Source organism: Galeopterus variegatus, unplaced genomic scaffold, assembly GCF_000696425.1.
Source record: "Galeopterus variegatus unplaced genomic scaffold, G_variegatus-3.0.2 Scaffold4618, whole genome shotgun sequence".
Lineage (NCBI taxonomy): Eukaryota > Metazoa > Chordata > Mammalia > Dermoptera > Cynocephalidae > Galeopterus > Galeopterus variegatus.
The window spans coordinates 122,005-148,482 of record NW_007730729.1 but is presented as its reverse complement, the minus strand read 5'-3'; the positions used below and the strand labels follow the sequence as shown (position 1 = coordinate 148,482).

Here is a 26,478-nt window from a genome sequence, read left to right as displayed (position 1 = left end):
CTACAAATGACCAAAGGATGTCAAGTGTTTCTGAACATGAATGCACACAGACAAATGTCACATTTTTCATATTAGACACAGAAAAATAAACAACGCATTTACACATTACTCCGCTGTTGCGGAGGGCTGCAAAGAGGGCACTTTGGGGTAGCTTATGTGTAGCACATAGAAATTTTTTGGAGTTGCCAAAGTTATTTCTCCTAAAGATTGATATTTTAAAACTTTAAATAACATGAAAAGAAAGTAGCATGCCTATCTTAAAAATGAGATATATGTGAGAATTCTTGTTATGTTCCCTTTTTGCTATAAGATAGGTCGTATCTGGAAGCTCCAGAAATGGCTCATTTCCCACACTTCCCTTCTCTGCACAGCAGAGTTCACCACACTGTTAGTTGCACTTGGACAACGGAAGAGAAAAAAGGAGTACACCCCAAGATGCCTACTTCAAACCAGATGTAATGTTTTAAGTGATTAAGCTACCCTAAGAGACAAACGTTTGTAAACCTGAACTTTCCAATTCATTTCCTTCAGAAAGGGAAATTATTTAGGTGGGATATGATGCTTTTCTTTATTGCATGCTCTCTCACATTATTTATAGTTTTTAGTCTTTAGTGTTTATGTATTTGAAGAATCATAAAGTAGTGTTTCATGATACATAACAAAATAACTTAATTGAGTTATCAAACTTGATCACAAAGACAAATTTTCTGCTTTAAATTGCATGGGCAACTCAACAATGAAGTAAGATGGATGAATATTCTCACATGTGTAGGGTGCTGCAGAGTAAGACTGCTGGGTGAGACTGCTGAACTGGAGTTGACAGATTTCCAGGGTCATTTGCAAGTGGCCTTGACTCATTTTGCCTGAAACTGCCTTGAGCTAAACAAAACCAGATTTCAGAATATGAAAACAGGACTAAAGGATCTAAGAACAGCTCCTTCCCTCTGACAGTGCCTTTTATTAACCTAGTACAGATTCTGTTAGCATGACTTTCCACATCTTGTTTAGGGGATCTCTTAAGCACAACTAAATTTACTCTACACTAGCAAGTTGAGAGGAGAATAAAGGTAGTGAACAAACTGATCCAAGCAAAACTAAATAAACAATCTAAAATATCCAAAACCCCAAACCCCAATTCTACATTTGTTAGAACATTCCAAAGGAACAAACGGCCAGGGAAACCTGACATGCACTTTCTTCGAGATTTTGGATAATATCATTGTTCTCAACTGTGCTGAATACGCCCAGCCTTACATTCCTTCTGACAGGTTCGGGTGAGTTACATTCCTTCTGACAGGTTCGGGTGAGTCCTAGTTCCCAAGGTAACTGTTTCTTGGTACTACTGCATGCAGTAGGGCTATCTATTCCCCTTTCTTTCCAAAGGCCAGCCCAGTCAACGTTCTATTTGCCAAGCTGTCGATAGGATCTGAACGAGTGCTACTTCATTTAAGCAGCTTTTCCCCCTCCGTCTACCATGGGGATTTGATCTTAAAAGTCTTATTTTATGCCTGTAAATGTGATTTACCCGCTAGCACCAAATCCTTTTTCATCCCTTATTTGAATTGAACCAGTCATTAGAAAGCAGAATCTGTGTTCTTCAGTCAATTAACATTCAGGGTAAAACTGATAAAAGCCTTAAGTACAAAGTTTTTTCTTCTTTCATCCCAAGGGGAAACGGTACACCAGCCACAAAGGAAATGGGTGTAGAAAGCCAGTACCCTGCTGCAAGGTGCGATCCAGTAGCCGATGGCAAGGAATGGAAGGCCCAAGGCCACGACCAGCACAACCAGACACTTGATAGCTACGGTCTGTTCCCGCAGGCCCGAGAGGTTCTCGTACCAGATGGTCAAAAGCTGCTGCTGACAGTTGGGGTGAGCCACAAACTGTTGGGAGAAAGAAGAGAGAGGGAGAGAGAAAGGAAAGTTACCATGACCACTGTCAACAGTTCAACAACTGAATGCACGTGCACCCTGAAGATATTAATGCATATTTTTCCAGAATATAGGTTCTGCAAAGTTTGGTAATAATCTCCTTTGCCTTCCCTCCATTTTTCAAAGTTGCTTCAGGACTAATAGAAGAACTAACGTGGAAACAAGAGGGTAAAACTGATGTTGTCCTTAATCAGTTCTTTCTGGGAGAAACCCTCCATAATTCACAGATTCCTTTGTGGAATCTATGTGACATCAAGTTCCTTTTGTGAAAATGTGTCTCATCTTTCTATCTGCCAGCTTACTTGCATTCAGTCTAAAATGGAAAAATAAAGTTATTTGGTTTATTGTGGATTATAGCTAAAAGAGAAATATGTTATTAAGTTACATGAGCAATCCCTAAAATGCTACATGTATGAATAATATATACCTGATGTGCCCTATGTGTATGTATGTATTATTACTGCAAATCTGCAAAAGATCTGCAGATAAATCAGTGAACCTGCAGGTATTATGCTGGATGCACACTTGCTCTGCTTCCAAGAACTAGCATCAAATGCCACTTCCCTCTTATTTCAGGAATCTCTCCTCTTTTCTTATTGCTTCCTCTATCACAGGTCAAAAGAACACAAACATTTATCTCCAGCAGTTCTTTTATAACTACAATTCTGATCAGGAAAAAATGAGCAAATTATACTTATTTTTAGCCCTGCCATTTGATTTTTTTGGTTTGTTTTTGTTTTGTCATTTGATTTTACTAAGTCATCTGCCTACATCATTTAGAGGGACTGAGATTTCTTTAAGGCCCTGTCCTTATTTAGGGAGCAGAATATATTTGTAGTCATGACCATGAAAAGGGCCCTATGCCAAAAGATGCCCCTTTGTAGCTAGATATGCCTTTCTTTGATGGCCAGATGGGCTTTGTCCAAGCTTAGTAATTATTAAGGGTCATTCAAAAATCAACTATGAGTGCTAACGTATTTCTGAAAAGGAGTTTTTAGCAACACAAAAATCAAGGTATCATTGTCTTCTAAAAAACAATAAACAATAATAATGAACCTGTTAGGAAGTACCTATGAAATGTTTTTGAGGAGTTTGCGAGGTGACGTGAGCAGCTGTAGTTCCCACTGGTCAAAGGGTTCATCTTTAATTAAGTTCTACTTAATGACTAATAATTCTTAGTAATTCCAGGCAAGTCTTCAAGTTATTTGGCTATTTACCAACAGCACGCCTGAAAGGAAATGAATGGCTTTCCCCTCATCGGTGCATAGTTTCCTATCAGCAAATTTAATTTTTTTAAAAAAGTCCCATCTCCTAGGGTAGGCAATGTAGGCACAATTTCCCCAAATTCCCACTGCTGCTCCCTGTGTGCAGCCACCCTCAGGGAAGTCCACTGGTGATCACTCTGGCACCCGATGCTGTGCCACTGTGCAGGATAGAGATGGTCAGAATGTACTTACAAATATTAGATTTAAAATACTTAACTGATTATTGCAATAATACTAACTAGTGGTGTTTGGGGGATTTAAATACTAAAAGAAGATGCTATTTTTTCCTGTTTGATGGCACAATGTGCAACACATATTCTCATGAACTGAACATTTATGTCCCTCCTCAAATTCAAATGTTGAAATCCTATCTCCCAGTGTATTAGGAGGTAATGCTTTGGGGAGGTAATTAGGTCATGAAGGTGGAGCCCTCATGAATGGGATTAGTGCCCTTATGAAAAGTAACCTCAGTGAGCTCTTTTGCCCTCTTTCCACCATGTGAGGACACAAAAAGAAGTCAGCAGTCTGCAGTCCAAAAGACAGCCCTCACCAGAACCTGACCATGCTGATACACCAATCTCAGACTTCCAGTCCAGAACTGTGGGAAAATAAATTTCTGTTCTTATAAATTACCCAGTCTCAATTATTCTGTTATAGCAGCACAAATGGACTAAGACACTTATCTTTCTTAGGTTTTAAACTCTTGAGGACAGGAATATACATATATATTTATATAGGTGGTTGGCTAATACAAGGATCAGAATTCATGAGCTTGGTGTTATAAGGCTGCGCTCTAACCATCTGAACTAATTGGCCAGCTGCAGATGGGAATATTAATGTTTTATGGGGTTTTTTTGTTTTGTTTTTTGCTTTTTTAAAAAGATGACCGGTAAGGGAATCTTAACCCTTGGTTTGGTGTTATCAGCACCATGCTCAGCCAGTGAGCTAACTGGCCATTCCTATATAGGATCTGAACCCATGGCCTTGGTGTTATCAGCACTGCACTCTCCCGAGTGAGCCACGGGCCGGCCTGGAAATATTAATGTTTTAGTATGGCTCCCTTTTCTTCCTCTTCCTCCTCCTTGGGTTAATCTTTATTTTTTTTTTTTATTTTTATTTTTTTTGTCTTTTTCCGTGTCCAGCAACGGATCGCAACCCTCAGTGTCGCCCCCGTACCGGACCGGGACCGGCAACGGGATCGCAACCCTCGGTGTTGCTCCCGCGCCTCGCTCAGCCAGTGAGCGGGAACCGGTCTGTATGTGGGATCCGAACCCTCGGGCGGGAGCGCCGCCGTGCTTCCCAAGCGGTGCACTTATCCAGTGCGCCACCGGGCCGGCCCTTGGGTTAATCTTTAAATTTGAAGATGTGCTTTATGGCATTAATTAGATCTGTATAAAAATTGCACAGCTTCAAAGACTTCATGGAAATCAATCCTTTCCATAAAGAGTACATGTGATGATCAATCTTTGACTTGTACAGTACAGAGAAAACACTTACTATATGTTAAATACTAGACAAAATTGTGGTGTTTACATTTTACCTGTCCACACTTTAAAATTCAGCTTAACAGGTGTATGTTCTATACTACTACCACATGGCATCTGTTGACTCCTTTTAAGCCACACAAACAGATTTCCATCTAATAATTGAAAATCCTAATACAAGTACACAAGGAACATTTAAAAAAAGAAAATCAAACCAATACAGTAACAGCAAGTGAAGGCAAAAAAGCTAATCCCTCTAGGAGATGAGTTTTGCTCTTTTCAGTGACTTCAGAATAGGGCAGTGACCTTTATCACTGTTTTACCTCCTGAATTATCTCCTTATTCTGCCACACCAGTCTTCCTAGCCAGCTGGATAAAACTATGCTGTTTCCCAACTTCAGTAGACCAGCAAATTGAAGTCATTACAAAAATAGTACCCTTACTTGAGGTTTTCTGATTTAAAGGGAGAATGCTTGACACAAGAAAATCTGAATCTTTCAATGGAACAAAACTACCATAGCATTCAGAACAAACTTTTTTTTTCTCTGACAAATAACTAATAGATTGTAAACCAAACCACCAATCAGAGCAGGCTATGGAAAACAAGTAAATAATTCTAAACTTAAAAAAAATGCATGTTGCACTGTTTTTTCATCAAATCAGCCTTCACAAGAACTGTCTTCATGAGAATACTGTTGTGTAAAAACATGGAACACTCTTTGTTTTTAACGATATTGTTAGAGCCATAGTTCATACAATCTAAAAGAAAATATTCTTGTGAATAAAAACTAGACAATTCAACTTCTTTTTAAGGTTCATTGAATTGTGAAATAATAAGCCAAAAACCTTGTACAAGTTTTCTGTATTTTTTACTTTACTGAGTACAAAATGCTCTGTTCTCTTGGTGCCTGAGCACAAACCAGGATGAGAGGCTACATAGTGCAGGACTCAGGACTACATAGGCCAGAACATGCATCCCAAAGTCTCTGTAGTATATTTACCACTCTTTTATTGCATTTCTTAAGTTCTGGGCATTCCCTGCATACTTTCTGCACAGAAAATTGGATACACAATGGATAATTTTATGCATTTATAGTACTGCATGTCTTTTTTCCCAGATGATTGTTCTACAGTTAAACCTAATATCTAATTAAACTATTTTCCTGTGAAGGAAATAGGAGATCTGGGAGGAAGAACTCAGGAAATGTCCTCCTTCTTTTTCTTGAGAGCCCAGTTTTCCAGATTAAACGGTCTACCGAGTTCTAATATCTTTTGTCAAGAACTTTCTCACAATAAGCATACATCACTATGAAGTAGGCAGAACTCTCATTATTTCTATGGGGGTTAGGAGGTTGATGTTTGGCTTCACATCACAAAGCAGGACAGAGGTACAATCAGAATTAGAACTCAAGATATTTTGGGGGGCAAACTAATTGATCAAAATTAGTGTTTTTGCCTAAAAGCTAATCTTCTTGTATCCATTTTTAGAAGATCAAATTTCATCTTCCACTCTATTTTAATTCTCTTTTTGAAGAGTAATGTGGCTATATCTACAAATAGTAAAAGTGTTTGCCAGTCTTCCAGCTTTATTAATTACTTAGAAATCCCTCAGAAATGATACTAGGATGAATAGTCTTCAAAATCCACTCCTTGATAGAAAATATGCAAGCATACAATTGCCCATTTCACCAGCAGCATTGAGAATTATAATTTTTTATTCTTTGATAATTTGAGAGAGGGCAAATGGTATTTGTATATTGATATACATTTACTGCTCAAGGATTTGAAAATTTTAAATATGTTTTTTAGCTGTTTGAATTTTCTCTTCTGTGAATTACCTATTCAAGATCTTTGCTAATTTTTCCATAGGGCTCTGGATGTTTTCCTTATAAGTTTTTTTGAGCTCTTTGGATATTAACAATATCAATCCCTTGTAAGTTGTAATTGAGAAAAACATTTTTCCAAGTTTACACTTCATTATTTTTTTGTTTGATTTTTTTTTTTTTTTATCTTTCTGATATACAGAGGTTTCAAGTTGTAAGTGGCCAATTTATTTATATGTGTGCTTTGAGATTTCTTCTACTGCTTTTATATTGGAAAGCCCTTTCCCACAAAACATTAAATTCATGGTCATCTATATCCTACTTTGGTCTTTTGGATTTTTATTTTCTGGATTAAATGTCATTGAGCTCTGTAAGGCCTGGCTTAAACTCTTGCTTTGATTCCTAAGGAAGACCTGAGCTCTGGGAACTCCATGCCCATGTAGAAGCCAACAGACTCAGAACCAGAAATGGGAGTAGATCTTGGACAGGTGGCAGAAGAAAGACTTCCTGAGTCTCACATGGGCTTAAATGGCTTACCATTACATAAAACTGGTTTTATTGGTGGAATTATGAGTTGATTGGAATAAATATGAGTTTATTATGCTATTGGGGTGAAAAGTCCTTAGCATATAAAGTTATTTTAAAATCCCAATGGCTTGCATATAGCTGCAAATTACCTCTATGCCACAATAGATAGAACTCACACATCTTTATAAGCCAAGAGGTGGTTTTGCTTGGGGACTAGAAATGAGATAGTAGAAAGAGGAAGCAGCAGAAGTGAGTGGGGGTGATATTTTTCCTCCTTGCTAGAGGGGAAATGGTTGAATGTTGAGTGAAAATGGTATTCCAGAAAATTATGGACATTTATTCAGTAAAGATTCCAAATCAAAGACTTTATATTCCCCTTTATAGCATAATACAAACAAAACCAGAAATGCTTGCAAAGCACTGAATCTCCTTTCAGTTCTAAATACTTTTTTTTTTTTTTGGTCCTGGTGGTTGACTGACAGCAGATTTATTTTAATGACACCTCATACATTGTAACTTACACAGCAATTTACTTAAAATTAATATGCAGGAAGACATTCACTCGACAAGACAGTTTGGTTAACAGAAGCACATCTGCAGATGAACTGTCTCTGCTAATATGACACTTTCAAAGCAATGATAAAAAACCAGTGACAACTGAAATCAATTCCCTCTTCTCAGGTGCCAAAAAGAAGAAATACATACTGCAAGATGTGTGAATATGTCCAGTTTTCTAAAAATGGTTTACTATCAATCTTGTTCAAAATGATCTTTTTCAACACCACGGTCAAGAGTTTGGATCCCCGTACTGGCCAGCCCCTACTCCTCCCCCCACAAAAAAAAGAACATGAAAAATAAAATTATCTTTCTCCCCCGACATAGCAAAACCTCAACCAGAAAAATGCTCTGAAAGGAGGGCATTCTAGCCAACTTAATTCTCTTGTAACTAATAATTTCCGTGAAAAGTTATTTTATATCAATCTTTACTGAGAATCTTAACATTTGACTGTCTTATTAAGTAGAGGGGAGATCTTCATTAATGGCTGACCAAAAGCTTGTGAGCGCTACATGTGGAAGTACTCTACGTTGTGGCAGAGGGGTGAGTGTGTGTGTGTGTGTCTCCATCTTCACTAGCAGCTAGGGTGCAATCATTGGCTTAGGTTCCACCAGTCAGAGGCATATGGCAGGTCTCTGATTTGGAAGGGGCATATGACAACAGTCAGGACTCAGGGCATCCTTTCTGCGGTGCAGGAGCCATCTATCTGCAGTAGAGGCAGAACTGTTCTGTTTAGGCCACAGAAACTCCCTTAGCAGGTCAGTTCTGGGCCTGGCTCTGGGTGCAGTTTCTGGAAGCACAGCTTAGATAAGCTTGTTCCTTCACCACTCCTTAAGATTCCATGAGCTTCCTAACACCTTTTACTAAATTCCTTCCTGCTTAGATTGGCTGTGGTCTGCTACTAAGGACTATGAACATGAAATCTGTCTTTGATGACTGAGGACTGAACTCATTCTGAGTATGAATTTTCATAATGCAGAAATGTTATTAGCTAATACTTATTGAGCAATCATCATGTACTATTCTGTGCTAATTACTTTATCTACATTATCTCATGTAATCCTCAAGCAACTGAATGAGCAGACACTATTATTGTCCCCACTTTACAAACAAGCAGACTGAGGCTTAGATAGTTAGGTGACTTGCCCACGGTCAAACAGGTAACAGGTGGTAAGGTCAGGATTTAAACGCTTGCAGATTGACCTGAGTGCCTGTCCTCCTAAGCACCATGCCACACTGCAGGAAGGACAGAAGACTCAGTTGCACATAGATTGACCAGTTCATAAAACCAGATCTATTCCTGATAGCTTACTCCTTTGTGATTGATCAGCTTCTCTTAAAGTAGAAAAAAATCTCAGTTTTTACATATCTAACATATATAAACTGTTGGGCTTTGGATAACTCAGCTTTTTATCATAGTAAAACATCATAACTACAATTTTCATGAATTACTTAAAAACCCCATACAAGTTAACAAATAACATAACAGTTTTTCTGCAGTAATCAGAGCAAAAAAAAAAATCATAATTTTTATTTCTGCCACATGCATGACCAGCTCTTTAGCTGTGACCTTTGACATGCCATTTAAGCTAGGTAAACCTCAGTTTCCTTGTAGAATATAAACTTCATCATCTATCTTACCTATTTTATAAGTAAAATGAATAATAACATAGGCTTGCTGCAAGAATTAACATGAAAATACTTATAACAGTGCCTTACAAAAATGTATTCAAGTAACAGATATTATTAATTCTATTGTAAAAAACAGTTTACAGAGTGCTTTTGCATGTTTTAATCCATTTAAATCCCACCAAAACCCTGAGATAAATAAAGGATATTATCCTCCTTTTATATGAGGAAACTGAAATTTAAAGAAGATTTACGACTTATCCAAGGTCCCACAATGGGTAAAAAAAAAAAGTGGAGAGGATCAGAAGCTAGACATTAACTTGCAGCTTAGCATGACTCTTAATCTCTTTCATGAAGAAAGATAATTCTTCTATCAATAGCACCTATTCTTCTTATTTAAAAAAATTTCCTGGGATGATGACATAGCTGATACTAAATGTTTACTCTAATATGGTGCTGCTGGATGAGACTGAGCCCACTCACCTTTTTGACTTCGTACTTAATGGCGAGTTTTACACGACTCAATGAAGCTTTATGCCTGTGCACCTCCAGAGGCTCCGCTGATTCCAGGTCTCCATTCAGAATGGCTTCTACCTCTTCTGAGTCTCGACAGAGATCCAGCACACCCACCACAAAGTCTTTGCATTGCATAGAGAGCTTCCGATAGTCATTCTAAAAACAAGAGAATTTGTGTTTAATACAAAGAATTTGTTCTAATTTAATGGAATGTGTTTAGGATATGTGTGAATTAGAAAAAAGTATCCCTTCCTCTGGGTAGAAAGCTGTACTCCCTCCCTGGATGCAAGACTTGTTGAGTTAGAGACAGGCTGGATTTGCCCCCACCCATCCCCTTAACTAGGTTCCCTTCTGCAACCTGCCCAACCATATGACACAGCTTTGAAAATGGTATGCACATGATCTCACTTATATGTGGAATCTAAAGAAAGTCAAACTCATAGAAGTAGAGAATGGAATGGTGGTTACCAGAGGCTGAGGAGTGGGGGTAGGGAATGCAAGGTATTAGTCAAAGGGTTCAAATTTTCAGTTAGACAGGAGGAATAGCAAGGTGACTACAGTTATAACAATGTATTGTATATTTCTAATTTGCTAAGAGAGTAAATTTCAAATGTCTCACCACAAAAAATAAGTTAGTGAGGTGATGTATATGTTAATTTGCTTGATTTAATCATTCCACATTGTATACATATATCAAGACATTACACGGTACCCGTAAGTATAAACAATTGTTATTTGTCAATTAAAATTTTTAAAAATTTACTCCAAAAAATAGTATGCACATAAGTCAGTGGTTTGTATTAAGTGATGCTGGCTAAATGATGATACTGAAAGACCAAAGGATCAAAAAGAGTTATCTCTTTCAAACAAACAACAGTTCTTTTAAAGCCAAAACAAGGACCACTTCTATAGTGGAAATTTTTCTAAAATGGCAATTTGACATAGAAGATTAACTATATGTGAAAATAATTTGTCCAGTTTACTATACCTTGCCTTGTAGCAGACATTATTTCTCCAAGTGTAGTCCTCAGACCAGCAGCATCAACACCTGCTGGAAATGTGTTAGAAATACAAATTCTCTGACCCTGCCCCAGACATCCTGATTTAGAAACTGAGGAAGGGCCCAGCGATCTGTGTTATAATATACACTTCTGGTGATTCTGATACATGGTAAGGTTTGAGAAAGACTGGTTTATAGTGAATGTAAAGAGGTGAATAGGTATCAACCCTTACAGAGAGGGTTTTTTCCTTGTTTGTCTGAAGGACGTGTTATCATGCCCTGCAGAACTGGAAGGAGAGAAATGTCTGATTATATGTAATTGAATTCTCAAGGGTGACAGAACATCAATACCTGAGAGAAAAATTTCCAGGCTACTGGAACTAACACCTTGCTAAAAATAATCTGTGAATCTCTCATTTCACTTGCATATTTATATATTGCCATGGACTGGTATAAGAAAATCAGTTGGTAGCATTCCCTATTACCTTCTGAATGAAGCTCTATTTCTAGCCCATTGGTTCCAGTCCAGGTGTCAATGACTGTCCCTTGGGAAAGTGTCTCACTTTCAGAAACCCCAGTTCAACTTCTATGTCTTTCACTAAAACTCTAGCCCATTATGAAAGTTAATCAGATAATCATTTAATTTAGTACACTTGAGGAAATAGAATTCTTCATTTCAATATGTTCTGAGACACTGTATATGTCTGTGTAACTAAGTATTTCTTGGCATAACCAAGTAACACCTAGCACAGCAGAATTTCTGGGCTTCCAAAAATCATACTTTAAAAAAATACACGAAGAACTCCAATTTTTCTCACTTAAATAATTAGTTTGATTTGATGAGCAAAACCACATCACCAAGTAAAATAAACAAGAAGAGGGGAGACTGATTAAATGCTACACAGATTGGAATAGTTTCCATTTCAGATATCAGAAATTCAGATAAAGAAGAGTTACAGTTAATCCTTTTCCCCTCATAAGGGAACAGATAAAATGAATAAAACTTCAATCTTTGGTTTCCATTCAAGTTGGTACCCTACAACTGATAAAATTAATAAAATGTTCAGTCTCTGGTTTCTATGCAGAGTGTCAGTTAAATATCTATCTGCCTTCATTCCTGAAAGACTAATGAAATATTTTATTATAGCATCCAGAAGAAGTATTAAATCCATGCCTGTTTCCATATAAAGCTCCCCTTTTAATACAATTTTTAGATGAAATTTCCTCATGTTATTCTTCAGTTCAGACTGTTCTGTAAGATTTGGTACAACATAGGATGGCCATTTCTCCACTCATCAGAAATAAAAGAGGCTACTTTCCATGCTTTGAAAAAAACTCAGCACCCACTTCTGCAACAATACGTGAATAATGACTCATTACCTTTAAAAATTAAAATCTGTAAATAATCCAGTTTTTAAGAAAGGTGTGTATTTTTTTTCACATCCACTGGAAGATCAGTCAAGAAACAAAAAATTCATAATCATACAAGTTGCAAGGATAATACCTTGTTGTCATAACAATTTAAACATTTCCTGCTGGATGCAGTCTGTTGCCCAAGTGAAGAAAGTAATCAAAGCCAGAGATAATAGCAAGTTCTTTTGTTACAGTAATTGGCTACCAGTTTTTAAACATATGCAGAGCTGCCAGGGAAAGATGGCATGCTCCAGCTAAAGACAGCCTCTCCTTAGCTGCAAAAGCAACTATCTAAAGCCTGTATTGACTATTAGTTCCACCATGAAGTCCTGCCTCATGTTACCTCACAGCTCAGACCATTTTCTAATAATTTTCTTTCAATTTAGTTTTGATTGATGGTCTTCATTGTACCATTCATCCATTACCATGGCCCTCCACAAAGTTAGCAGGTGGACCTACTACACATGTTACTCAGCAGGAACTCAAAACCTGCTCAAGCCAGAGGAAGAACAATGAAGTTCAGTCTTCACAACCTGTCTACAGGTTTCTGTACATTCCTTTTAATGTGCGTGGTTTAATCTCTATTCCAATCCCTTTTTATCCTTAAAAGGAAAATTGAAATTCAACTCCAAGCAGGCTTGGTTCTGTCAGGTCTTACCCTAATAACAAAAGAGGTAAGATGGTGTAGTGGTTAAAAGCATAGAATCTGAAACCAGACTTCCTGGGCTCAAATACTGCTTCTAGGGCCGGCCCGGTGGCACACTGGAGAGTGTGCCGCTTGGGAGCGCGGTGGCGCTCCCGCCGAGGGTTCGGATCCCATGTGGAGACCGGTTCCCGCTCACTGGCTGAGCGCGGTGCGGGCGCAACACCAAGGGTTGCGATCCCATTACCGGTCAGTAAAAAAAGACAAAAAGGAAAAAAAAAATACTGCTTCTAGCACTTACTAGCTGTGTGATCTTGTGGAATTTACTTAACCTCTCTGATGAGAATAATCTTACCTAATATTGGTACTGTGAGGATTAAATGCTTAGAGAATGCCTGGTATACATTAAGCACTACAGAAGTGCTTCAATATTACCAAGTACATTATATTAGATATAATACCTAGGACTGGGATCCAAGACACTCAAATCTAGGCTTAGCAGATGGGATCTTGGCTATAGCTCTTGTTTTCTCATTTGTAAAATGAGAGGTATGTACAACCAGATGATTTCTAGAGTATCTTCCTGCTATAAAATGTTTTCTTCTTTTGAATTATATTCATTTTCTTTTTCCTTACAGCTCTACTGTGATATAAGTTAAAACTGCTTTTCTACTTTAATAGAGAAAAGCAAGGAAGGCAAAAGGCTTTTTTTAAAAAAAATACATCCCTGACTCAGTCAAAATTAGGAAATTTCAATCTTCATTCTCACAGCATAGTAAATGACTGGCTTCGCTGCTTAGTAAATGACTGGCTTCGCTGCTTAATAAATGACTGGCTTCCTTGCCACTGACATTTGGAGGAACAGACCTAGAGTCCATCCTCTCCAATATTCTGTTTCTCAGAATAGTTTCAGACAGCATTCGCACATCCAAAATATTTCTTTAATAACCTGTCACCGACCTGTCTTCCATTAATTTATCTAAATCCATGTCCTAGAATGTTCAACTTCTTAAGGGTAATGACCTTCACATGTTTCCAGCACCAGGCCTACTATATTCATCAAAGAACTTTGAAAACTGCATGGCTGATAATCTTCTCTGAAGCACCTAACGATGGCAATTTGAAGGGTGAGACAACTAGATATTACAGGTCATTGATAAGATAAAATAGGCATAGATATCTGAAAAGGAAAAAAAACTTTTTTCACTAGGGAACACATTATTTTTTCATTTCAAGGCTAGTGCTTTGAGCTCAAAGTCCCTATGGAAACAATATAGTGAACACCATGGAACAGGGCAAATTAGGTTACCTACCTGCCTCAGAAATGAGCTTTACTTCCACTGCCCTTTCAGACTCAGAGTCTCTGGGTCACTGCCATGAAAGCACTATTTTCTCTGTCTGTCTAAAGCCCTGGCAGATGGACATGAGCAAGGGATGACAGGGCAAAGAGGTAGGCAGATAATTAAAAAACAAGGACAGGTAAGAATAGGAAGGAAAGGCACATTCAATTAGGGGAGAAAGACTCGCACTCCTTAGAGACTATAACTTCTGAAGAGCTGTCCTGATTTTGGCTCACAGAGGGTTATGCTACCAAGTGCCTGCCATATAATCCCAGAAGAGGAAATTATGACATTTAGATGATTTTGCATATCTTTAGATATTTGACAGCTTCATGGATGTCCTCTTGAATCTAGTTGTATTTTCACCTCTTTCTGCCTCTTTACTTGTGATATGTTCCCACCTTTAAAAGATTATTGGAAGTGACTCTTTAAGTTGGAGTAAAGAAGATTCTAATTATTATCAATACGGATTTAGCCAGCTTCAGGAGAAAATTATGAATAACAAATTTTGTTACCATTGCTTCACTGAGACGACTTCTCTGGGTAGAATTGCAAACATCACCATCTTTTGCAAATTATTGAAACATAATCTTTGAAGATGCTCCGTTTTATAGAATCTCTTTTGCAGACTTTCATTATATATGAAGCAAAATCCATAAAAACAAGGTTTGCGTGAAGTAAAAACAAGCTTTGTTGAAATAGTGGCAAATAAATTTAGAATTATGTTTTCATTACTGCCTCAAAATAAAGAAGTGATATTTACAAATATTTTGCCTGATTGCTTTTCTACTTTCTCTAAACAGAATTTGAAGTTTTCAACTTGCTCTACCTGAGTTCTGTCTAAAAAAATAATTTCATTTTGGGTCCAAGGAAATAAATCATCCGACGTAATGAATCTCTTCAAAGAGAGTAGAGATAAGGTTATACTTGTTTTCTTCTTTGTCTCTTCCCAAATTTCACAAATATTTTCTACAATAGATATGTGTAGCTTTTATATCAGAAAAAAAATTTTAATGGATTAACAAATAAAATTGTACTAAAGCCAGATCTTTACCAAGACAAAATGAGGATTGATGAACACCTAGGGAATTTGGTGTGATGGGGAAACCACTTTCCCACCGTTTTCTTGCAACTCCAGGATAAAAGTAGATTTTCCTTAGCCTGAATTATATTGCTAGTTGCATTTGTGTAAATCTCATAAATATGAAAAGCCATATTAAGATGTGAGAGAAAGAATAAGCACTCTTTCTGTGATCTGATACCACAACACTAAACTTTTTAGATTAACTCAGCATTCAGAAAATAATTCAAGGAACTGGTGTCTACAATCATCTGCATAGGTGGAAAATGGGAGACAAGAACCTGCTGAAGAGTCTAACTGATTTTTACCAGAACTAGGAAAAACCCTTTTGTCCCAGTTTTAATAGTTAGAACCATTCAGAATGCAAAGGATGATGTAGCAATTGAGTTAAAAGAAAAGTCTATTATTAATATATAATTTCTATAAAAATAATACTGCTTGACTGGAGACGATGTTCAGAAAAAATATTCACTTGTTTTTTAAAAATCCATTAAAGCAAACCATTTTTCAGTCCGTGTATTTCCGGATTGACCTGACATCTATGGCTCACCATTCTGAATATACATATTAAAGAAAGGCATTTTTGTCATATTAATGAAATGACTTTAATAGTGTTTTATACTGTTCTTTTGACTTTTGATTCTAAATGGATATACAAATGCTTGGGCCAATGAACAGTGCACTCAAAACTAATACCACTGCAGAAAGAAGGAATTGGAGTTTCCAGGTTCCTCCACTCCACGCATGAATGTGGTACTGCGGGTGCACCCCTTCAAGGGGTGATATATATATATATCAACAGATCAGCTCTGAACGACGCTCCCAATCCCTCTGATTTTAAATCCACTGGGCAAAACTGACTCTGAAGCAAATCACGGAAGAATCTGATTCGGGAGCAAACTACGGGAAGGGCCAGGCAGCAGCGGGGAAGTTGGGTGAGCGCAGCGAGCAGCCGTGGAGCGCAGGGCTTACCTTGAACTCTTTCTCGATGTTGGCCAGCTTGGCCAGCTCGTTGCTGAGCTCCAGGGCGGTGAGCACCGGGTCCTCGCTGGACAAGGACAGGTAGGCCGGGCTGGCCAGCCCCTTGTAGGCGTTGATCCTCGAGCGCGAGTGGCTGAAGGAGTCGTGCCTCTGCTTCTCGGTGCAGTCCCCGCACTTGCAGAAGTAGTCGTGCGGCCGCTCGATCCTGGCGCCCTTCATCAGCAGCATGTGCACCACTTCGTACTTCTGGCAGTGCGCCGCCAGAATGATGGGGGTGATGTCGGGCGAGAAGCGCGTGCCGTCCTCGTCGTAGGCGTAGAAGTCGTCGTCCTGCAGCTCCTGCTCGCAAGGGCTAAGGGTCAGGCGCTTGCTGGCCGCGAAACCGGGGTGGTTGAGGATGGCCTCCACGATGCGCACGTAGCCCTTGCTGATGGCGAGCAGCAGGGCGTCGCCGATGCGGGCCAGGTTCTCCTTCTTGAGCAGCAGCTCGGTCACCTCCAGGTGCTCGTTGCCCACGGCCAGCTGCAGCGCGTTCTGGCCCATGTAGTCCACGCAGTTGACGTTGAGCGTCTTGGACTCCTCCAGCATCTTGCGCACCACGGGGATGTTGCCGTACTCGGCGGCGTCCAGGAAGCGCTCCTCCTCGGCCGTGAGGCTGGTGCCCCGGTCGTTGAACATGAAGGCAGGGCCCCGGACTGCCTGGCGCCGGCCCTTCTCCCGCATCACCGTCATGCGCCTCAGGGATGGGCTTCCCTCTATGGACCTAATCGGCAGCAATGATAAAACAACTGCAGAAGATTAGGGATAATGCTCCCTCCCACATACCCGGGCCCCTTCTGGAATACACAGGACCTGCCGCAGACCTGTGGCCAGCGGGCGACCTCTCAGTTACCAAGGACCCGCCCGAAACTTACACCTGTACTTGACCCCCGAGAGGAACCGGTAGCCCTTCAGAACAAGAACTCCTGTTATCTAGAAATGGCATGCGGATGGAATAAAAATAAAACGTTTCCACACACCCATGCCTCCTTTGTGACCCTGGTAAAGATGGAACTCATAGTTCCTTCTGGCAATAACCTTACTCCTGCTCTTGAAGGTGTCGGAAATAAAGGCTAGCAGGTACTTGGCACCAACCCACTGGGCTTGAAGACTAAAGAAAGTTACATTTTTCAAGAATTAGGCCAGAACAGTCCTCTCAAGTCACTGCATACTTTTAACTAAATTTTTAACGAATAGAATAATTGACCAAAAAACCAAAACCAAAAACAAACAAAAAAACCCCAGTATTTAGGCCAGCTACCACCTTGCAGGATCTTAGTTTTATTATCTTTTTCTCTTAAGGGTATCCCACTACTCCCACTTCAAATTTACAGGATTCATCTTTTCCATGACACAAACAAGATTTAGCAATTATAAAATTCAAGTATCAACCTAGATTTATTTTACTGAAAATAACTGTGCCTTTGCAATAAGGATTGTTTAATTACCAATATTATATATTTGCTTCTTTGAACTAAAAGGATATGGTTTGATTTATGATTTAAAAATCACTATATTACTTTGTGAATAAAGAAACTGGGCACTAATATCCAGATCAATGTGCACTGAAATCCTAACACCAACCACCTTAGTAGAGATTAAGCTGCATTATAAAAGTTATATCATTAATTAATGTGTGCAGTTATTTGAGTTCACATCTTAATTTCTGTGCTGTTGGGTAAATAATTTCATTTCCTTGTACTTCCTTGCCCCAGATGTAAAATGGAATTTATAAAGTTCTCCAGATTTTCCTCATGAGCTCATGAATAAAAAGCATTAGAAATAGAGTCTCTGAAAAAATGATGCTAAATAAACAATACAATCTTTTTTTTTTTTTTTCTGCGTGAGATGGTTCATCTTAAGCCTGCAGGGAGCAAGCTGGCTCCAGACTTTCGAAGTCCACCCTTCTTTACCTCCAATTCTTACGTTTCCAAAGACTATATAATCTTAACATTGTGATTATCTGTACGATATTTAAATGTGTACAATATTTTAGTGACTATTAAAATATTGTACAAATATTGTACATAAATCTGCATCTTTACTCAGTTTCAACATTCTTGCTAATTGAAACGCTCAAGTTTTCCTTTTAAAAATCTGTGATTTTTTTTCTTTGTATGAGTTGCTCCAAAAGGTACCAGATAAAGTTTTCCACATTACTGACTTTTGAACAAATAAGTCAAAGTTAAATGTGAATGGCTGGAAAAGAAAATGCTTTATTTCCATAATACATATTCTAGAAATACCTCTTACCATTGAGCAAATCGTATTCATAAAGTCAGGGGTTGAAAATTAACTAGAGAGGACACTGGCTTCCTTGGGGGCCTGGAGGTGGACAGCTAAATTAGGGAGCTTTTTTGGGAGGAGGGATTGGAGGTGGTTACCAGTCCCCACTCAGTTCTCAGCTCTAAGAGCCCTAAACCAAGAGAGGAACACAGAAACCATTGGCAGAAGGTTTCCCAGATAGAAACTAAGGCAAATCTGGCTGGACAAATCTGGACCTGGGTCTACAGAGTGAGGAAATCAAAGAGGTCCCCAGAGAGCTTAATTTGTCCAAGGGCAGAGAGTGCTATGACTGGCACCCCATTCTAATTGCTCAACTAGTATCAGATCAACTTTTTAAAAAATTAGATAAATATATTTATCTTACACACACACACATATTTGTAGCAATTTCTAGAAAGCAACACCAGAAGCTTTTCATTGTAGTTATACACGGGGCTTGGGGGAGAGGAACTGAGGAGCCATAGGGGAAGGGAGACTTTTACTTTTCACTTACACCCTCTTGAACATTTTAAATCGTTTTAACCACAGTTTGAATTTTTTTTTGTCAGCTGTCCAGTACACAGTTTGAGTATTTTTATTAAAAATAAAATTAATGTTTAAAATTTTTATTTTTTAATCCTTTAATCAACAAAAAGTTTAAAATACAGGTACTTATTGGCAACCAATACATTATAATCTCTCTGACTAATCTTTCTAATAAATGACATATGTTTGGCTGTTATTAGTAGGGTATGGATGTGTGGTGTGTGGGGTAGTGTGGGCTGTATAGTGTGTGGCATGTGTGGGAGACAAGGAGGTGCAAGACCAGGTGGGGGTGTGTGCATGGTATGTGTATGTGTCGGTATAAGAATGGATATTAGGTAGACAAGAACTGGGAAATAACATTGACTGAACTGCATAGAAAATAATTTTATTTCACGACCAAACTCTATGACAAGGATTTTAAACAAATTTTGTAAATACTATTGTGATAAGTAAAGATTATATATTGATAAGAGAGAATATATATGCACAGTATATATATATCAACAGAATTCCAATCTATATTCAGAAGGGTTATCTTTTGGAAAATAAACTCTTATTAAAGTGTCACAACTTATCAGAAGGGCTTTTTAATTAAATGATTAATACCTACATAGAAAACCACTTATAAAAACCCCACAATTCCCCCCAAAAGAGACTGGTTTGAGAATACTAGGAAATAATTCTTTAATGAATTTTTTCTTTGTATTTCTTAGTATTTTTAAGCTATTTCTTATTTCTTCTTTCAGAAGCTATATTTTATATTGTATATTTGAACTAAAATGTGTGATTTTAGTACTACACAACACAGGTCACACAAGTCATTTTTATTTTGTCTTTAAAAGATTCTAACTGAGATAAGTGTGAAGTCAGATATCTCAATTAGAACACATTACACTGCTATTTCAAAATAAAAGAGCTTGGTTAATGCTACTTATTTTCATAGAGAATCCACAAAAGGAAGTATCTTTTTTTTTTTTAACTTTCCTTACAGTACTAAAATAAATTTCATTAATCTGGACCGATGGAATGATCTGAATCAACATTCACGTCATCCACAATGCATAAACATGGCCCCAATCTCAGTTGATCTTGACAATACATCTCACCTAGCATGAGAAATAAGGAAGGAATGAGGGTGAATGGGAGAGGATGCTTAACTCTAGTAATGCTAACACTAAAATTATTTTGCCAGTAATTTTCCTACCTTCAGATCTCCATCCAGTGGTTCAACTCATTCAGCACTGTGAGAGTATACTCTGCAGGGACTCCTTTCTGGTAAAAGCACTGGAGTACCACTGCTCTAAAATCAGATACTCTACAAGGGCCGTGTTTAAGCCCTTTCATAGCTAATATGGAAGGCTAGTAATAGCTGACTGCTATGGACTGAATTATGTGCCCCTTCAAATTCATACATTGAGGCCCTAACCCTTAATGTGATAGTATTTGGAGATGGGGCCTTTGGAAGTTCATGAGGTTTAAATAAAGTCATGAAGGTGGAATCCTCATGATGGGATTAGTGCCCTTATAAGAAGAGACATCAGAGAGCATCCCCCGCCCCCCCCAACTATTCCACCTCCCATGTGGACACATCAAGAAGGCGACCATCTGCAAGCCAGAACCTAACCCTGATCTCAGACTTCTAGCCTCCAAAACTGTGAGAAAATAAATTTCTGGGTTTCACTTTGTTTTTTAACTTATGATTCTATTTAATCAATGTGTTTGTTTATTAGATATATGTCTTTAGGGTTATACCTCTTTATGTTGCCAAATTTCTGTTTTTTAAGTCACCCAGTCTATGGCGTTTTGTTATGGCAGCCCAAGGTAAGACACTAATCATACATTTTAAGACAAAAAAACTTTTTTCATGCTTTTTTGGGTCTAAACACTAAAACAAATGAAAAGTTCTTTCTGAGAAATGGGTGTATCCATAGGGAACCTTTTGCTCCACTCTATTTAGAGGTAAAAATACAAGTAACAGTCCTCAGTTTTCATAACTTTGCCATCAACTCATCTGACTCCAAAAGTGTTTCTCTAAGGGTGACCTGAGGACCAACTGCCTCGAGGTCACTTGGAATGCTGGTTAAAATGCAGATTTTGGGGCCCTATTCCAGATTAACTGAATTGGAATCTCTCAGGATGGGGCCCTGGAATGTGTACTTTTAATGAGTTTCCTTTACAGTTCCTACGCACGCTAAGCCTGGGAACCTCTAGTACAAAAACAATGGAGCTATCCTGGAACAGTGACTATAGAGCATGGGCCTTTAGCGGTTGTCACTCTGGCTCTGCCAAAAATGAAGTTGAAATAACATACATGAGCAGCACAAGCCAAGGGACAAGTAGCCGTACATTCATTCCGTTTCTCTATGCTTTATTACTATTTAAAATTTGATCTCCAGGAAGTTACTTACCTGAACCACAGTAAAGAAGCAGCCTACAGAAATGCCCTCACTAGTGACCATTTAATGCCATGTCCTTGCTTTTATGAAGGAATAATTTATTTAAAAGGTTCTCATATCTTCCCAGAAACTGTAATTAAAGAGTTAAAGAGATTGTTTATTATAGTATTCATTCTACCTTTTATGAGGATTCAAGTGCTAAAGTAAACCTGGAATGGTGTATCAAGAAGTCTCTCTAGATGAGTTTTTGTTCTTTAACCTAGTAATATAAGCTATATATTCGTTGCTGGGGTTTTTTTTGTTTTTTGCCCAGGGTATCCAGGAATTTAGCTTATAGCTGAAAGTGTTCAGCTACTATCTTATCCTAGATTTACGGCACAGTCTTTTTCCTTTTTCTAAATGATCTCTCATATAGGTTTTTAACCAATTATCCTATACTCCACATCTAAACCCTATTTTTAAACAACAGTGTATAATAAATACCTCCTCATATGTGCCACTATTACACACATTCCTGGATAGTAAGGTCATGTTTTATTTATCATTACCTGCAGTGTGTAATCCAGTGCCCCATAGAAAGTAGGTACTCAGTAAGTATCTGTTCAACTAAGTTCCCAAATCTCTTCCCAGGCCCTGTTCTCTCACCTGAACTTAGGTCCCACATATACAATTATCTGTCCCCTGGTCACTACAAAATACTCCAAATCACCTTCTCCCTTAAACCAGCTGCCCCTCTTAACATTTGTATCTCAGGCTAGTTATTCAGGTTCAGAAATTTTATGGTTACGTATGACTCACTGTCTTGATCTTGTCAGTCATAAAGTTCTAAAGCTTCTCCTTTGGGATGTTTCTTGTACTGGACTCTCCCTTCCAACTCTCATTGCGAGCATTATCCTCCAGATCTGAATCAAGTCATAGCTGTGCTATTACAAGAGCTTTCCAGCAGAGATGGCATGAGGGAAGGCAACTAAATTCTACTGAGTACCTGGTATGTATGTGGTGTTTTCAGTGCACTATTATGTTTAATTCTCATAACAATGAAGCAAATATTATTTTCTCTGATTCATACAAAGAAAACTGAGTTCAAGGGAAATTGCCTAAGGCAACACCAATAGCAGAATGCAGAACTGGGATTCAACCTGCAATCTGTCTGAGGTCTTTCCAAGTGCCTCATGCTGCTCCTGATTCTCCTTACACTCTTCCACCATCCCAGCAACTTGTTTTCCTTAAACTCTGCTTGTACCGTGATACACTTCTCTTTTAAAAAAATAAAATTAGGGCTGGCCTGGTGGCGCACTGGAGAGTGCGCCGCTTGGGAGTGTGGCAGCGCTCCCGCTGAGGGTTCGGATCCCATGTGGAGACCGGTTCCCGCTCACTGGCTGAGTGTGGTGCGGGTGCAACACTGAGGGTTGCGATCCCGTTACCGGTCAGTAAAAAAAAAAGACAAAAAGGAAAATAAATAAATAAATAAATAAAATAAAATTAGTAGCCCCCTACTAATTATTTCAGAGGGGTCCAGACTCATCTGGATGATTTTCGAAGGTTCACAGCCCACCTCACCCTGTCTAACCTACCTTCTTCCCTTGTTCCTCAGTTTCATTCTTCACTGTCATGTAAACATATTCTGCTTGATCCTGTACTATCAAGGAAATTTTCTGAAAATTTAAGGTGTGCTTCTCTTTTGCCTTCCTGAACACAAGATCTTTGCCTTGGTTGACTCAGGACATCTTTCTGCCTGGGGGTGTGGTGGTGCAGTATGGAGTTGCGTGGGTGTGTTTAGGGGGAAGTAGAGAAGATAAATTTTTAAGAAGTGCAATGAAAAAGATCATGGTAATGTTCAGATTTTTGCAAGAAAAATGGGATTTTGCAAGCAGTATTTGGGAAAAGGGAAATTGTCTTAAGGAAATATCGGCTCAATTCCTTTATTTCTCTAATTAATTCTGAAGGAACCTGATCATAAAGTACTCTCATCATGCAGACAGGCAAAGCCCTGATGCTTACTGTCCTGGGAAAAGAAGGAATAACAGAGTGGAAGTAAAAATCTAGATGTGGATTTAACAAGGTAAAGAAACACTGAGGGCAAAGGTTCTTGCCAGCCTCATTTTATTTGGAGATCTGGGACAGCCCAGTCTGATTAAGAAGCGGAATAGTGCGGGCAAGTAGCTTTCTCAAGCCACCCTCAGCTCTGATGTGATGTGGTTCCTGTGATGAGAGCCAGGGAGCTGGCACCAAGGATACGGACAGTTGCTGGTGCTGTGAGCTGGACAAAGGACATTGCGGGGACTGGCTCTGTACCCTGTGGGAGCTGAGCTGAAACCAAGTATGCCAGTGAGCATATCTGGGTCCTAACAAAGGCAAGTCAGCCAAGATCAAGTTACTTCTGCTGACAAGCAGCACCCAAATAGACAAGGAGCATAGCCCAGAGACCAGAAGAGTCAGAGGACACCAACCATTTTCCCTCCAGGGACACATAAGCTCCCCTCCCCCAATGCCCAGATGCTACCAAGAAGTGCAAGGGAAGGGGCTGCTTCCTGAGAGCCTGAGCAATTTTATCCCAACGAGAGAGTATTTCTTTAAAAGAGCATTACTTTATAGTATCAAATTAAAATGAGGTCGGCCCCCCCAGCATTTTTCCCGAGTGTGCTGAATGGTGGTGCTGTGGGGCAGGAGCAGGTAGAAACAGTGAGCAGAGGCCCCTTACACACCAGCTCAAGGCACAGGAGACACTGTCCTACCTGACTAAGTCCCTGTAATAAAGTAAGGCAAGCCTTCTTTCCTTGATAACTCTCCTAACTGCTTAATTGCTTAATTAATCTAATGCTTTATTTATTGGTTGCTTAATTTGTTTAGTGAATGAGTATAAATGTCTGTGTAGTAAGCAAAAACAAAACAAGATTTTAAAAACTTTAAACCACAGATTGGACATTTAGACATTTAGTTAACTTCTCTCCTGGGCAGCAGCTGTGAGGCTCAGGAGAAAGATTTTTATTATAAGCAGATTACAGAAGCTACATGTTGCTGCTCATCCAAGTTGTTGTGAGTGATTTCTTGATTCTGCTACACACCTGCCTGTGGGATGTTCCTCATTTCCATCCCTGAATACTCTTATTTCTGCCCTTCACCAATTCAAATCTTTCTTACCTTCCGTGGTCCAACTTACATTATTACCTCTGTAAACAGCGGGTCAAGTTTCACAGGGTAAAGCTGAGATGACATGCAAGATTCTGTTCCTTCTTCAATGTGAAGTCTTGGGATCCTTTCTGAAACTATTCCTGACCACTTCAGCCTGAGCTTTTGTAATATTGCTAGTCTGCTCATAAATCTAGATAATTTTATTTCATCTCCTTTTGTCTCCTTGATTATTGTCTCCTGTGACACTCATATCCTCAAGTTTAATTGAGGATAAATGTTTCACGCTTCCTATCTTATGTTTTATAGTACTTCTTATGTCATCTCTACAGTGCCTGACACAGAATAGTATATATTCCAAGATACTTGCTGATTGATACTAATTCTGCAGGTAAAAGGACTTTGTCAGAATGGTAAGTAACTTCCTTAAGGTCACTGAGAGGTAGAGAATTAGAAGACTGGAGCTTGGAAGTCCTCTCCCAGGCTCTATCTACTTTACTATGTTGTGTCCAGGGAATAAGAAAAACGAACAATGGGTTGCAAATCAAAATATCATTATTAAAATATATGCTAAGCTTATGTGTTGGAATATTCTGAATATAAAAAATAGCTTCTAAAATGGCTGTTTGGAATAAGAAAAACGAACAATGGGTTGCAAATCAAAATATCATTATTAAAATATATGCTAAGTTTATGTGTTGGAATATTCTGAATATAAAAAATAGCTTCTAAAATGGCTGTTCGGATTGAATCACAAGCTCCTGAGCACTCAGCAACAAATGAACATTATTAAAGAAGTCACATCAAATCCTTTATTGAAATAAGGTGAAGAATTAACCAACAACTCGATCCATGTAGCAAGCAAACAAAGTAACAACACTATAACACCATCAATGTGAACCAAAGCAATGAGAATAACATCCAAAATGTTTTGACTGATCAGTTCTTCATCCTGAGGCCAGTGACTGTGTTAACCAGCCAGGATCCAGTCCATCATTTTGTGAAGGGCAAGGAGAGCAGAAGGAAACCCAGAAGATAAGTAGTGAGAAAAGCACAGAGGAGGAAAAATGTGTTAGACAGCAACCACCATGTTACTTCCAGTACTGGAGATGTGATAATTGGAAGTGGTAATGAGGGTGGAAGCAGCAGGCACTGACAAGGACAAGAAAGTCAGAGATAAAAAGTCAAAAAATAGAAAAACCTGTACTCCCCCTGGCAAGCAGGCACCTGTCAGTCAATGCGGCTGCCCCTGGAGACATCTGACATCCATGCAGTATGTCTATATGTGTGTGGTAAGGAATGGGAGGGGGATCTGATAAACAGCCTCAATGATGTCATCAAAACATGTTCTGAAAATCTGTTCATGTATGTATTTGTGGAGGGGAAGAAATAGAGTGGGGGCCACTCTGAACTTCAGTAGCCCCTAAGTGCACCAGCGTGCAAGGCCAGGAGAAGGCAGCCCAGCAGGTCCACTGCCTAGAGTAGAGGTACAGGGCTGCAGGCGGTCCTGTCCCACACCACCTACTGCTGAGCCTGCATCTACCCACACATCGTACAGCTCAATGACACATTGTCCCGGTGACAACCAAACCAGTAAGAGAATGTGTTCCACTTAAAAAAGAGGAAAGCACAGCTTTCATTTCTAAAGATGCCCATCTCACAAAAAAAGTAAAATGTAGAGATTCCAGAACTTACAGGCCTAGGGAGATATTTGGGTCCCCACACTAATGAATTCCCTGAGTTTCTGTTGGCCTGTGTAATACTCAGAATTCTTAATATAATTTTAATAAAACTATTAGATGTATGCTAATTTTGGTATTTGCCATAATGACCATCAGAGACAGGAAGCTGTTGTATATATATATATATATATATATATATATATATTTTTTTTTTTTTTTTTTTTTTTTTTT

At 38.8% G+C, this 26,478-nt stretch overlaps 1 protein-coding gene across 4 annotated transcripts in view; it reads right to left on the bottom strand.

Moving 5' to 3' along the window:
• TRPC3 (transient receptor potential cation channel, subfamily C, member 3) overlaps window positions 1-26,478 on the bottom strand; it is a 67,803-nt gene that overhangs the window by 31,156 nt on the left and 10,169 nt on the right. The window contains exons 2-4 of one of the 4 annotated variants that reach the window (XM_008587997.1): window positions 16,182-16,953; window positions 9,700-9,888; window positions 1,719-1,883 (exon numbers count right to left, since the gene is read on the bottom strand). In XM_008587997.1, the coding sequence (XP_008586219.1) occupies window positions 1,719-1,883; window positions 9,700-9,888; window positions 16,182-16,953 (1,126 nt within the window). Of the gene's footprint in view, window positions 1-1,718; window positions 1,884-9,699; window positions 9,889-16,181; window positions 17,354-26,478 lie in introns of those variants that run through there. The other 3 variants (XM_008587998.1, XM_008587999.1, XM_008588000.1) reach the window with 3 other exon arrangements.